This window comes from Grampus griseus, assembly GCF_964374135.1.
Source record: "Grampus griseus genome assembly, chromosome: 12".
NCBI lineage: Eukaryota > Metazoa > Chordata > Mammalia > Artiodactyla > Delphinidae > Grampus > Grampus griseus.
The window spans coordinates 1642715-1657643 of record NC_139006.1 but is presented as its reverse complement, the minus strand read 5'-3'; the positions used below and the strand labels follow the sequence as shown (position 1 = coordinate 1657643).

The following is a 14929-nucleotide window of genomic DNA, read 5'->3' as shown; positions in this document are numbered from 1 at the left end:
ATTATGTTTCCTACACTAAAATGGAAAAATATAAAACGTAAAATTCTGGTTTTAAAATTTTTCACGTAGACACAAACAGGTACCATCAGTTTAAAATAACACTGAAGAATAAAGAATGAGGAGATGTTATTCTAGACCGATGGGTCTCCAACTTGAGGGGCATCAGCTCCGCCTAGAGGGCTGGGTCTCTGACTCAGCAGGGCTGGGGTGAGGCAGTCCATGCACTCGTGACTGTCCTAGAACGTCGGGAACATCGTCACATTCTAAGTTCCAAGTGATGCTGCCGGGCTGGGTTCCCCACCCCTTGAGGGAGGCAGAAGAACCTAACTGTGGAAAGTCTCTCCTGGGAAGAAAGCGACCTCCGTCTACAGCCACGGGGGACAGGAGACAACGTCAGAACCCGGGACCTGGTACCGGAATCACAGTGTTTGTCAAGGACGTGTTACACAGCATCCACCAGCAAGAGCTGGGGACTCAGGAGGAAAAAGGAAATACACCTGCCAGAATACAGAGGAGGGAACTCTTAGGAACTGTCTCCCCAAGGACATGCAGGGTGAGTCAGCTCAGCTCAAACCCTGCGAGAGCCGAGGCGGCCAGATTTCGGGGATTCTCTCAACCCTCGTGAAATCAGAGTCTTTAACCACGGAAAGTCAGAAGTGTGGCTCTACTGATCTACAACCCAGAAATAATGTGGAAACAAAATTCCACTAAATTTATCTAGGAAAACAGCTACAAAATTTAATAAATGTGTCAAGAAAGCACAATGCAGCCTCCCTCTGCACCCACCCAGGGCCCTCACTAAGGCAAATCGATTTGGCCCAAAAATCAACAATAATCTCTCACCACCCCAGGGAAGGCTTCGGCACCTGCCTTACCCCAGGGCCTCCTCGATGAGACAATCCAGGACGGCAAGGGAGAAGGGGCGTGCTCCTCTACGGGAGGCGCGAGCTCCCTCACACAACGGGCTTTTACGAGAGGACCGTGAACGATATCACCAGGCGACACCTCGCGCTGGGGCAGCCGTGGGGCAGTCTCGGAGGGAAAAGCAGAGACCCACCCACGCAGGACTCCGGCAGAAGCTCCCTCAGCTGCGGGCTGGAGGCCCCCCGGCACCTCTCAGAGCTGAGGGACCCTGCTCTCACAGGCGCCAGCTGCGGGGAAAGATGCCTGCAGTCAGGCAACACTGCCACTGCAAACGTCTCATGTGAGCTCTGCTGACAGGGCGAGCACTATGGGTTCAACTGTGCCCCCTAAACACAGATGTTGCAAACCCCCAGGACCTCAGCCTGGGACCCGTATTTGGAAAAAGGGTCAGTGAAGATGCAGTCAGTCAAGATGAGGTCGTGCTGGAGCAGCGTGGGCCCTTAACCCAACGTGACTCGCGTCCTCATGAGAAGAGACAGAGATGCACAGGGGGAGGCGGCCCGTGATGACCGCGATGCACCTACAAGCCGAGGACCCCTGAGGACCGCCGCCCGCACGGGAAGGTGAGAGAGGCAAGGCAGGGCTCTGGCGCAGGTTCGGGGAACGTGCGGCCCCGCGACACCCTGGCTTCTGGCCTCCAGAGCCGGGAGGGCACATCTCCCTGGGTCAGGCCCCAGTCTGCGGGCCCGCGGCATGAGAGCCCAAGGACGCGCACGCACCAGTACGGGCTGAAGCACGCTCACGCCATCCTTTCTCCAATCAAGCGTGCTAACCGAGACACTCCTCTCAACTCTGCAGCTTGTGAACAGCGCTGTCCGGAGGAAAAAACCCTGTACCTACCGGGAGTCGCAGATGTGGGTTCTAACCGGGCGACGAGGCGGGGACAACACCCATCCCGTCCCCGCCCCCAGAGGCGGGGCTGTGGGTTTCGGAAGGGCGTTATTTTCCCAGGGCATGCATACCCCAATAAAGGCTCTTAAAATCACTTCTGGTCCATGCTCTTAATTCCGAGCTAAAAAGCACTTAAAGACAGATCGGCAATCGGCTAACAAGCGACAGAAAGTTATGTGCAGACCCGCCCACCAACTCCGCAGTGCTTTTCTCCAGGCTCCCAAGGCACCTGAAGTGAAAGACGGCTGCTACTGGGTACCGCGCGCGCCAGGCACGGGTCGCGCGCTGTCTCACCGGTCCTCCAGCGCCGCCCGAGGCCTGCGAGCATCCCCACTTCACGCACACAGCACCCCATGGACGGCTGAGCACCCAGCCTCTTTGGGCACCAGGCGGGTTCGACCTCACAGATCCCACACTGCGCTCACTCCCCAACGGCAAGAGCTGCTCTCGCCTGGCTCAGTCACCGGACGACAAAACTTACCTCCCACACCCGCTCGCGCGCCACTTCACAACCCGCCCTCTGCCAGGAGGGACCGCCCTGCCCCTCTGACTCCAGCCCACGCCCTCGCTCTTAACCCCGCCCCCGCCCTCCTCCCGGAAGAAAGGGCTGCAGGAGGGTCCTCCAGGCGAAGCGGGCCTCCCAGCTCTCCTCCGAGCTCCGGGCCGGGCGGCCTCGCGCGGGCCTTCGACACCACGCGCTCCCCGAGTGGCCCCGCACGTCACTGCCTCCCCGCGCCCCACCCAGTCGCTTCTCAGCTGGGGCGCTCATAGGGCTCAAGGGACTTAGCTGTAAGTAGCCAACTCCCTGCAGATTCAACGGGGGAGGGGAGAGAGTGAACGTGAACGTGGCCTAGCAGGGCTGGGATTCCCCGGGGCCAGGGGCGCACATCTCACCCCGCTGACAGCCACTCGCGGTTCTCAGAGGCCTCGGCGTTCGGCCTGTTTCACTTTCTGCCGTGGAAAATGACAAACACGCACAAAAGTGGAAGGAATGACATACTGGGCCCTCGATGGGTCCATCGCAGGGGTTCAACGACGATCAATCCACACCTGTCTTGCTTCACCTGCACGCCCCCAGCCCCACCCCTGACCCCCGCGGCACTAGACCACCTCGAGGCGAAGCCCACACGAAGATGCCTGTTGTGTGTGTGACACGGTCGCGAACCTAAGCCCGCTACTTCACCTGCTCCGGGAGAGACACTCACTCATTTCCAGGCTCAGGAGAGACGGTTTCCAACATGACACTCTCCCTACGGGCAGTCGGTCATTTTACTATCACATCACACACAGACCACACTCCGTGCAGGAGGCGGTGAACAAACAGTTACCAAAGAAACTCAATTCTTCCTCGCCGCTGAAGCCCACGTCTCATGCGTGACCGTTATTCAGTCATTCGCTTCCTGGTAAATAATTCGTTTCTGTACCTGCAGACCAAGAGGGAGCCAATGACTTGGAATCTGTTTCCTCTAATGTCTTCTTTTTTCCTTCTCATTTTTAACCCTTTACTTATATTTCTTAGTTCTATCTGGAATTCTCAGAATTACCTGACATTAGGAAATAGACCTAGTAATACTGTCTTAGCTTTTCCATTAATGAAAAAAGAAACAAAGAAGTGACTACCAAAACAATGCTCTTTAGGGACTCCCCTGGCGGTCCAGTGGTTCAGGGCTTCTGTGCTCCCACTTCAGGGGGCCAGGGTTCGATTCCTGGTCAAGGAACTAAAATCCCACATGCCGCACGACGTGGCCAAAAAAAAAAAAAAAAAGAAGAAGAAAACAACGCTGTTTAAGCTGCTGCACAATCGCCCCGTCTTCAGTGAAGCCCACGTTCAACCTTTCTAGCGGAGACGGTGTGATCCCCGTACAGTAGCTGCTGTTTACGACAGTGTACTTATCGTATATAACAAAACGATTTGTGGCAAAGCATTTACTATGAGCAGTGGGAATACTCTCCAACTTGATTTCTAAAGTGTCAAAGTGCAAGATGAACATCCAAATATCAACTTTCCATTTCTGTTAAATTTTAAAACAATTCTCCTTAAAAGCAGCAGTATATTAAAATACAATTCTCTCTGTAAAAACTGTTCTGAGGAAGAGACATCAAGTAGCTTCCATTTAGAGACTATTTAACAGAGATGAATCATTTGTCACTGGAATGCCGTTTAGATAATTCAGAAGCTGAATTATCACAAATTAGTAGAATCCAAAGTTGGATAAAACACTGGATTTTTCTCCAGGTTGTTCTCCAAATACACATACACTAGGGCCTTCCATGCAAATGATAATTGTGAGGAAATAATTATCTTGAAATATGTACAATGGTTGTAGTAGCTTTGCTGCTACAATACGTTAATTTCAAAATTACATTACTTCAGTAATAGACAAATACTTGTAATTAAAAATAGGTAAAAGCTGACTGTTGGCCAGGTGGTAATTGTGCCGTCGAATGTCAGTAGCATTTCTTTCCCATATATTTATGTAATCAGTTGTAGTTTCATGCCCTAGGTAGACTATTACACTGTTTCATGTTTTATATTTTTACTTCATATTTGTCTCTATTATTAATATTATATAAATACTGCAGATACTTACACTTTACATAAATAACACTGTATTGCACAAATGCTTCTGTTTTTCTCCTCTCGAAGGTATGTTTAAAGATTTCTCCTCATCTCTCATGTTTTGCTCACCACTGACAATCAAACTCACCACCTTCCTGTCCTTCACACCAACCTGTGCCCACAGCAGAGCCCTGGGGCTGGCCGTGCCTTCTGCCCAGTGCCCATCTCCCAGACCTGTGCCCGGCTGGCTCCTTCTCATTCAGATCTCAGCTCAGAGACCTCCCCCGATCAGAGACCCCTGATGGCCCAGCCCAAAACAGCCACGCCCACACCCACTCCCCCTGTTTCATTTCCTCCCCAGCAGTTACCGGGAAAGGCATTTTATTGCTCATTGACTTAGCTGTTTCTTGTCCCCTCTCCCATGACACGTTTCAGGGGAGCAAGGACTTCAAGGGTCTTGTCATAACTCACGCCTGAAACAGTGCCTGGCACGTAGCAGCCACTCAGTAGAGATCAGCTGAAGGAATGAATGAAGAGCAGAGAGATGAGACAGAGATGGGGGTGGAGCGGAGAGAAAGCACACACAGAAGGACAGAGAAACCAGGAAACAAAGACACAGACACACACAGTGAGAAGCAGCACGGCAGACGAAAGTCAAGGACAGAGGCGGGCTTGGTTGCTCGCTGGCCCTGGTTCCATCTCCTCGTGAGGTCTCACGGCACAGCCCGCCCTGAGTCTGAGGCCCCATTCTACCCTTTAATCAATCTCCCTTTTCTGTTTTAGCTAAGGGGTTTCTGTCTCTTGCAACCCAAAGAACCTTGAAGACAACAGAGTCCACTGTCATCTGCATCTCCCTAACCCTGTGCATTTTCAAAAGCAAACACACGACTCAATACACACCTAGCAGGTGCTTTGTGCAGAATCCTGAGGCTTCAGAGCAAACCTGACAGCACACATCTGCCCTGGAAACGGTGCAGAGTCTGGGGGAGGGCGCAGGAAGAAAACAGGACCTCGTGTGTGTTCAGATGCACAGACAAGAAGATCTCTGGGGACCCAAGGGGGAAGGAGGGTGGGAAGACTTCCTGGTGGTGATGTCTGAACTGAGGCCAAAAGAAGGGGTGGGGGGGGCTTCCCTGGTGGCGCAGTGGTTGGGGGTCCGCCTGCCGATGCAGGGGACACGGGTTCGTGCCCCGGTCCAGGAGGATCCCGCATGCCGCAGAGCAGCTGGGCCCATGAGCCATGGCTGCTGAGCCTGCGCGTCCGGAGCCTGTGCTCCGCAACGGGACAGGCCACAACAGTGAGAGGCCCGTGTACCGCAAAGGAAACAAAACAAAACAAAACAAAACAAAACAAAAGAAGGGGTGGGGCCGGCAGAGAAAGGGGGAGAGAGACACACACATGGAGCAGCGTGTGCAAGGGCCGGAGCGGAAGGGCACATGGGAACAACAGAGACTGGAACAAGGTGATCTGCGGGAGTGAGGGTGCTGGTTATCGCTTAGGTTCTCTATTCCTTACATTCAGAATGAATAGACTTGAAGTTAAAAACCAGAAGTAATTAACCTGTGGAAAGGTACAGGCTTTGCTCTTTTATTTTGTATACAAACGGATATTTATTATACTTCCTGGAGAAACTATATAGATTCCAACTGTGGGAACTGTCTTATGATGATACAGGAGTTAGTAAATTATGAAATTCTAAACCACAAACATTCAAAATTATAGATATATTCATATATTAAATTATACATGTATCATGAAATTCTCAGTATTTTAAGTTTCAGTGAAGTACTTAGAAAAAAATGTTTTTATTTTATAAATTGGAACCTGAAACTTTACTACATAACAATCTGCACTCTGTGTGCAATCTGAGCTGCCAAAAAAGAACCTTAAAAATATCTGGGCAGTTTTTCCTGCCGCTTAAAAAGTTATACTTGTGGGACTTCCCTGGTGGCGCAGTGGTTAAAAATCCGCCTGCCAGTGCAGGGGACAAGGGTTCGATCCCTGGTCTGGGAAGATCACACATGCTGCAGAGCAACTAAGCCCATGTGCCACAACTACTGAGCCTGCGTTCTAGAGCCCGCGAGCCACAACTACTGAAGCCCGCATGCCTAGAGCCCGTGTTCCACAACAAAAGAAGCCACCGCAATGAGAAGCCCCCACTCGCCGCAACTAGAGAAAAGCCCGTGCGCAGCAACGAAAACCCAGTGCAGCCAAAAATAAATACATACATACATACATACATAAATTATACTTGCAATTCATCACCATGAACTCAGGTATTAAAAATAGTAATTTTCTACCTAGAAACAAATGACAATGGAGACACGATGACCCAAAACCTATGGGATGCAGCAAAAGCAGTTCTAAGAGGGAAGTTTATAGCAATACAATCCTACCTTAAGAAACAGGAAACATCTCAAATAAGCAACCTAACTTTGCACCTAAAGCAATTAGAGAAAGAACAAAAAAAACCCAAATTTAGCAGAAGGAAAGAAATCATAAAGATCAGATCAGAAATAAATGAAAAAGAAATGAAAGAAACGATAGCAAAGATCAATAAAACTAAAAGCTGGTTCTTTGAGAAGATAAACAAAATTGATAAACCATTTGCCAGACTCATCAAGAAAAAAAGAGAGAAGACTCAAATCAATAGAATTAGAAATGAAAAAGAAGAAGTAACAACTGACACTGCAGAAATAGAAAAGATCATGAGAGATTACTACAAGGAACTCTATGCCAATAAAATGGACAACCTGGAAGAAATGGACAAATTCTTAGCAACGCACAACCTGGCAAGACTGAATCAGGAAGAAATAGAAAATAGGAACAGACCAATCATAAGCACTGAAATTGAAACTGTGATAAAAAATCTTCCAACAAACAAAAGCCCAGGACCAGATGGCTTCACAGGCGAATTCTATCAAATATTTAGAGAAGAGCTAACACCTACCCTTCTCAAACTCTTCCAAAATATAGCAGAGGGAGGAACACTCCCAAACTCATTATACAAGGCCACCATCACCCTGATACCAAAAGCAGACAAGGATGTCACAGAGAAAGAAAACTACTGGCCAATATCAATGATGAACATAGATGCAAAAATCCTCAACAAAATACTAGCAAACAGAATCCAACAGCACATTAAGAGGATCATACACCATGATCAGGTGGGGTTTATCCCAGGAATGCAACGATTCTTCAATATACGCAAATCAATCAATGTGATACACCATATTAACAAACTGAAGGAGAAAAACCACATGGTCATCGCAATAGATGCAGAGAAAGCTTTCGACAAAATTCAACACCCATTTATGATAAAAACCCTCCAGAAAGTAGGCATAGAGAGAACTTTCCTCAACATAATAAAGGCCATATATGACAAACCCACAGCCAACATCGTCCTCAATGGTGAAAAACTGAAATCATTTCCACTAAGATCAGGAACAAGACAAGGTTGCCCACTCTCACCACTCTTATTCAACATAGTTTTGGAAGTTCTAGCCACAGCAATCAGAGAAGAAAAAGATATAAAAGGAATCCAAATCGGAAAAGAAGTAAAGCTGTCACTGTTTGCAGATGACATGATACTATACATAGAGAATCCTAAAGATGCTACCAGAAAACTACTAGAGCTAATCAAAGAATTTGGTAAAGTAGCAGGATACAAAATTGATGCACAGAAATCTCTGGCATTCTTCCTTTTTTTTTTTCTGCGGTACACAGGCCTCTCACTGTTATGGCCTCTCCCGTTGTGGAGCACAGGCTCTGGACTTGCAGGCTCAGCGGCCATGGCTCATGAGCCTAGCCGCTTCACAGCATGTGGGATCTTCCCGGACCAGGGCACGAACCCGTGTCCCCTGCATTGGCAGGCGGACTCTCAACCACTGTGCCACCAGGGAAGCCCTCTGGCCTTCTTATACACTAATGATGAAAAATCTGAAAGTGAAATTAAGAAAACACTCCCATTTACCACTGCAACAAAAAGAATAAAATATCTAGGAATAAACCTACCTAAGGAGACAAAAGACCTGTATGCAGAAAATCATAAGACACTGATGAAAGAAATTAAAGATGATACAAATAGATGGAGAGATATACCATGTTCTTGGATTGGAAGAGTCAACATTGTGAAAATGACTCTACTACCCAAAGCAATCTACAGATTCAATGCAATCCCTATCAAACTACCACTGGCATTTTTCACAGAACTAGAACAAAAAATTTCACAATTTGTATGGAAACACAAAAGACTCCGAATAGCCAAAGCAATCTTGAGAACGAAAAATGGAACTGGAGGAATCAGGCTCCCTGACTTCAGACTATACTACAAAGCTACAGTAATCAAGACAGTATGGTACTGGCACAAAAACAGAAATATAGATCAATGGAACAAGATAGAAAGCCCAGAGATAAACCCACGCACATACGGTCACCTTATCTTTGATAAAGGAGGCAGGAAAATACAGTGGAGAAAAGACAGCCTCTTCAATAAGTGGTGCTGGGAAAACTGGACAGGTACATGTAAAAGTATGAAATTAGAACACTCTCTAACACCATAGATAAAAATACACTCAAAATGGATTAAAGACCTAAATGTAAGGCCAGACACTATCAAACTCTTAGAGGAAAACATAGGCAGAACACTTTATGACATAAATCACAGCAAGATCCTTTTTGACCCACCTCCTAGAGAAATGGAAATAAAAACAAAAATAAATAAATGGGACCTAATGAAACTTAAAAGCTTTTGCACAGCAAAGGAAACCATAAACAAGACAAAAAGACAACCCTCAGAATGGGAGAAAATATTTGCAAATGAAGCAACTGACAAAGGATTAATCTCCAAAATTTACAAGCAGCTCATGCAGCTCAATAACAAAAAAACAAACAACCCAATCCAGAAATGGGCAGAAGACCTAAATAGACATTTCTCCAAAGAAGATATACAGATTGTCAACAAACACATGAAAGAATGCTCAACATCATTAATCATTAGAGAAATGCAAATCAAAACTACAATAAGATATCATCTCACACCAGTCAGAATGGCCATCATCAAAAAATCTACAAACAATAAATGCTGGAGAGGGTGTGGAGAAAAGGGAACCCTCTTGCACTGTTGGTGGGAATGTAAATTGATACAGCCACTATGGAGAACAGTATGGAGGTTCCTTAAAAAACTACAAATAGAACTACCATACGACCCAGCAATCCCATTCCTGGGCATATACCCTGAGAAAACCATAATTCAAAGAGAGTCATGTACCAAAATGTTCATTGCAGCTCTATTTACAATAGCCAGGACATGGAAGCAACCTAAGTGTCCATCAACAGATGAATGGATAAAGAAGATGTGACACATATATACAATGGAATATTACTCAGCCATAAAAAGAAACGAGGGCTTCCCTGGTGGCGCAGTGGTTGAGAGCCCGCCTGCCGATGCAGGGGACACGGTTTCGTGTCCCGGTCCGGGAGGATCCCACATGCCTCGGAGCGGCTAGGCCCGTGAGCCATGGCCGCTGAGCCTGCGTGTCCGGAGCCTGTGCTCCGCAACGGGAGGGGCCACAACAGTGAGAGGCCCACGTACCGCAAAAACAAACAAAAACAAAAAAACAAACAAACAAAAAGAAACGAAATTGAGTTATTTGTAGTGAGGTGGATAGACCTAGAGTCTGTCATACAGAGTGAAGTAAGTCAGAAGGAGAAAAACAAATACCGTATGCTAACACATATATATGGAATCTAAGAAAAAAAAATGTCATGAAGAACCTAGGAGTAAGAGGGGAATAAAGACACAGACCTACTAGAGAATGGACTTGAGGATATGGGGAGGGGGAAGGGTAAGCTGTGACAAAGTGAGAGAGTGGCATGGACATATATACACTACCAAACGTAAAATAGATAGCTAGTGGGAAGCAGCCGCGTAGCACAGGGAGATCAGCTTGGTGCTTTGTGACCGCCTGGAGGGGTGGGATAGGGAGGGTGGGAGGGAGGGAGACGCAAGAGGGAAGAGATATGGGAACATATGTATAACTGATTCACTTTGTTATAAAGCAGAAACTAATACACCATTGTAAAGTAATTATACTCCAGTAAAGATGTTAAAAAAATAGTAATTTTCTCAACAAACACCAGGGTCCTACTGTAGAGCACAGGGAACTATATTCAACATCCCGTGATAAAGCATCATGGGAAAGAATATGTGTGTGTGTAACTGAGTCACCTTGCTGTACAGCAGAGATTAAATACAACATTGTAAATCAACTATACTTCAATAAAATGTTTTTGAAAGGTAATTTTCTCATACATCTACTAATGAATACCACATAGCTACTGTGTGTTTATGTTTATTACCCTGCAAATTCCCACAGTTGAAATATGCAATTTTTCTATTTTTAACTATAATAAATATAGCCATTTGCATTTGCAAACTTTTCTTAAAGGTAATCAAAATATATTTGGGGTCATTATCTTACAGGACAGCAATTCCGTTCTGATTGACTTATTTCCTAAACAGTATTTCCTTCTGCTTCTTCACTCTTCCTTCCGCGGGCTGTGCACACCCACCGCACACACCCAGTTCATTTCTGTGTCCCCTGCACCTAGCACATTACCTCGTAGAGCACTGGCACTCAAGTGCCTGCTGAATGGGTCATCCTTTTATTTTTTTATAATCCAGAAACATCTTTCTGGATTTAGAGTTTAGGCAATCTTGGGCAAGTCAGTTAAACTTTCTGCACCCAGATGAATTGGCTGCTCAAAAGGAGAATCACTGCTTAGAAGCAGCTAACTCTATATTTGACAAACTGTATTAGACAAACTAACTTTTAAGTCCTTTCTGAGTAGTTATCAGTGGGAATCTTTTTCTCAGGAGGAATCCTTAGCAGCTAATAAAGAAAGCTGTAGAAGGCATCACAAATATTTTGTCAATGTGGACATCACAGGCATTGTAACTACCAAAATTAAATATTAAACTTTCCCTAGGAAAAAACCCCAGCCATTTAGAAGCACGGCTGTGAAAGGCCAGTCAACTTCTCCAAGAACTACTTGGAGAGGACACATGTCCTGGAAAAAAAATTATCTTTTATATCTGATAATTTTCAGAGAAGTTTTTAAATATTAAAAGTTATCAAACTTTATGTCAAATTCAATTTTAACTTAATATTTTATGCCAGGGAGAAGGTTCCTTTTTATAACTTCCTGGAAACATTTTTAAAAACTAATAAATATTAAGGGCACTTGTAATTACAGACCATTTTCTCTCTCCCACCTTCTCCCAGAGTGGCACACGCAACAGATAATTTTATGTTTCACAGCTTCTTCCATGAGAGTAGACAAGAAAGATGTTACTGTCTCCACTGTATATACAGGGAAAGTGAAGTTTTGAGAGGTTTAAAATTCTCTGCCCAGGATTCGACGACTCGAGACGTAGCAACTGCTGCTAACTCGCTCTACAGCTGCTTACTCTTCACCTACAGCAAGGTGACATTGGACCGGAGGAGGTCGCTTCTTGCTCTAACATTCTAGATCGAAACGCGTTCTTACCAACACTGTTGCCATGAGAGCTGAAATACACATACACTGAAGAGCAATAAATAACTGTCTTCTTTATTTTTTGCTAATCAAGCCAAGAAAAGCTTGTCACATACTCCACTGACAGATCTTTTCTACTATTCCCCAACATTCAAAAATTTGGCTGTCCTCTCATGATACATTCGTCACTTCTTAACAAACATTTGAGCTTCTAATTCTAACAAGGAAAGATACTCCCTTGAGTGAGATAACAGAACAGTAATTTGCTGTTTCACAGGATGCTGACCTGCAAAGTGCAGAGGTCAAAGTACCTGACCGTTAACAAAAAAAGGAAGGAAAGAAAAATCACTATGAAGAAACTTTCTGGGGATGACTGTAAAAGCATAATTTCCATAATCTTAAGAATGAATAATTCACTGCCTTTCTGAACTAAGATTCCTCATCTGGCGGACAGAACACAGATAATAATCTGACTATTCTCTCTACTTCTAAGCCTGGGGCACAGCTAGATCCATTCTAGAAGCAAAGAAGAGAAGTTAATTCATGACATTCAACGGATGCCTTAGGGCAGTGGGCCTAGCGCAGGTCTGAGGCTGCCAGGGATTCTGTGCACTGGGAAACAAAATGCAAACGTTCAGCACAATTAGTACTTGTATTGAATATTTTTAAAGAAAAAGAATTAATTCTGTTGGCCTAAAATTTTTCAACTCTCCCACAGTATAAACATCCACTACAGTTTCAACGTCACCATCTCATTCACAGTATTGTCTGTGAAATGCATCAAACACTAGTCCAACGCCGAAGTGAACAAAACGCTGTTCTCTTACTAAAATAATCGGTAATCTGCTGTCGCTACTCACTGAGCACCTACACGCTCCACTAGCTGGGCTCACTGGCAGTAAACAAGCACAAAGCAAACTATTTACAGGGGAAACAAAAGGCGCCGCTCCGTACCTGCCTCGCCGCTCCCTCTCAGCATCCAGCCCTGCAAGGCCCCCCCGACGGAGGCGCGTCAGGTGCATTCACTCCCACCGCGCGGGGCCCCGTCTTAGACCCCAGGGACAAGACAGGGGGCGAGGGGACAAGTCCTGCTCCCCAGGAGCTGACACCCACTAGGGTGGGACGGACCATAATTCAGCAAGTAATTTCTGGTCGTGCTGAGTGCTGTGCAAGGATTCAAACCAGGCGACAGGATGGAGTGACTCCAGGGAACGAATCAAGCTGAAGAAGCGGCAGAGCCCAGCTCAGGAAAGGGGTTCGCGGTCCAGTCCGGCCGCTCCCCTGAGACGCCCTTTCAAAAGCTGTTTTCCCCCCCGCGCGGAAGCGAGGGCAGAACAGTGCCCGCCTCTGGGCTGTCGGGGCGTCCGGGGGACTGGGGGACGGCGACCTACGCGGGGCGCTGCGGGCTGGGGGAGCCCTGCGCCCCCGCCCCGACCCCACCCGCTAGGCCGCCCCGACGGGCCGGCGCCCCCCGACCTGGCCTCCCCTTCCCGCCCGTCCCCGCGCCCCCGCCCCCAGCCCGGCCCGCGACCCCCTCCCGCCAGGCCCCGGCCAACGCCCGCGCCCCCAGTGCTCCCGGCCCGAACCGCTATCCGCCCGCCACTCACCGCCGTCAGGTCCGGCAGCCGGTCCCGCATCCCCGCGGGCCGGGCGCCGCGCGCCGCCGCTCAGGCCTGCCCGGCGCCGCCTCCGGCCGGCCGCGACCTCTCGGTGGCCCCGCCGCCGCCTCAGCCCGCCGGTCGCCGTCCCCTCCGCCGGCGCCGCCACGGCAACCGCGCCGGCGCGCTCTGCGTACGCCCGGCCCGCGCCGCGCCCAGGCCCACGCAGACGGCGGGAGCCTTCCTGCGGGAATGCCGCGGCCCGAGGGGCGGGGCCCGCCGGGGAGGGGAGGAGCCTTGGCGGGGTGGGCGGGGACTATCGGGGAGGGAAGGGGCCGGCCAGAGAGGGGAAAGAGGCGGGGCGTCTTAGGCCGGGACAGGGACAGGACCTGGTGGGGGAAAGGGCAGAACCTCACTGAAAGTGGAGGGGCGGGGCCTGTTGAGGAAAAGGCGGGGCTGGCCATGGAGGGGCGGGGCCCGGCCGAGCTGCGTTCTGGCGGCCTGTTAGCCTGGTCAATTAGACGCACCTTTTACCCTACTTGATTGCTTTTGTGTTTTCGCATTCATTTTATTTATTTTAAAAATGCGTGGTAAATTTGGTGACAAATTTAGCAAGCCTATGGAGATGAGCTGGGTGCAGCTTTGCATATGCGTATTCTGAACATAGGCCTTCTCTTTAAGGCTTCATACCAGCCTTTTGTGTGAATAAAGGACAAGAGATAAAGTAAGGCCTATAATGCTTAACGAACATAACAAAGAATATAACTTAAAATGGCATGGGATGGTGATATGCAGGGACTCAGGCCTTGGGATGCAGTTCTAGTGGAGAAATAGGATACAGAAGCAGATAAATAAATAAGCAAAGAAAATAGGGGCATGCACTTGGAGGAGAGCTGAAAGAGGGCTGGCTACGTCAGAAAGGTGGGCACAAGAGGCGCCAGAGTTTAGGCCAACAAAGTTAGAGGGAACAGTCCCCAAGACCACTCTCACTTCTGACACCAACTACAAGTTCTGGGGGTTCCCCCAACCACACTCAAGTTCAATAATTCACTGGAGGGACTCAGAATTCACTAAAAACTGCAGTGCTGACAGGGTTTATCACAGGGGAAGGATACAGATTAACATCAGCGAAGGGCAGAGGTGCATGGGGGGAGACCGGTTGCACCAAATGGGAGGCTTCTGTTGTCTTCTCCTTGGGCAGTCAGGGCACATTACTTTCAAGCATTGATGTGTGTCAATATACACGAAGTCACCAACCAGGAAATCTCACCCAAGCCACCAAATTCTGAGTTTTTATTGGGGCTCCATTGCATAGGCATGACATGATTACCCTCCTGGTTGATCTAAGTCTCCAGGCTGACCTGTACCCATGTACCCCAAAAGTCCCATCCTAAATCACATGGGCGCTCTCTGGCTA

At 47.8% G+C, this 14929-nt stretch overlaps 1 protein-coding gene across 1 annotated transcript in view; it reads right to left on the bottom strand.

Moving 5' to 3' along the window:
• Nucleotides 1-13551, bottom strand: part of STX2 (syntaxin 2) — a gene marked incomplete at its 5' end in the record, with an annotated part of 45112 nt that extends 31561 nt beyond the window's left edge. Inside the window, one exon of the mRNA XM_082668156.1 lies at nucleotides 13522-13551. Within this exon, the coding sequence (XP_082524282.1) occupies nucleotides 13522-13551 (30 nt within the window). The remainder of the gene's footprint in view (nucleotides 1-13521) is intronic.
• Between the last annotated feature and the right edge of the window lie 1378 nt (nucleotides 13552-14929).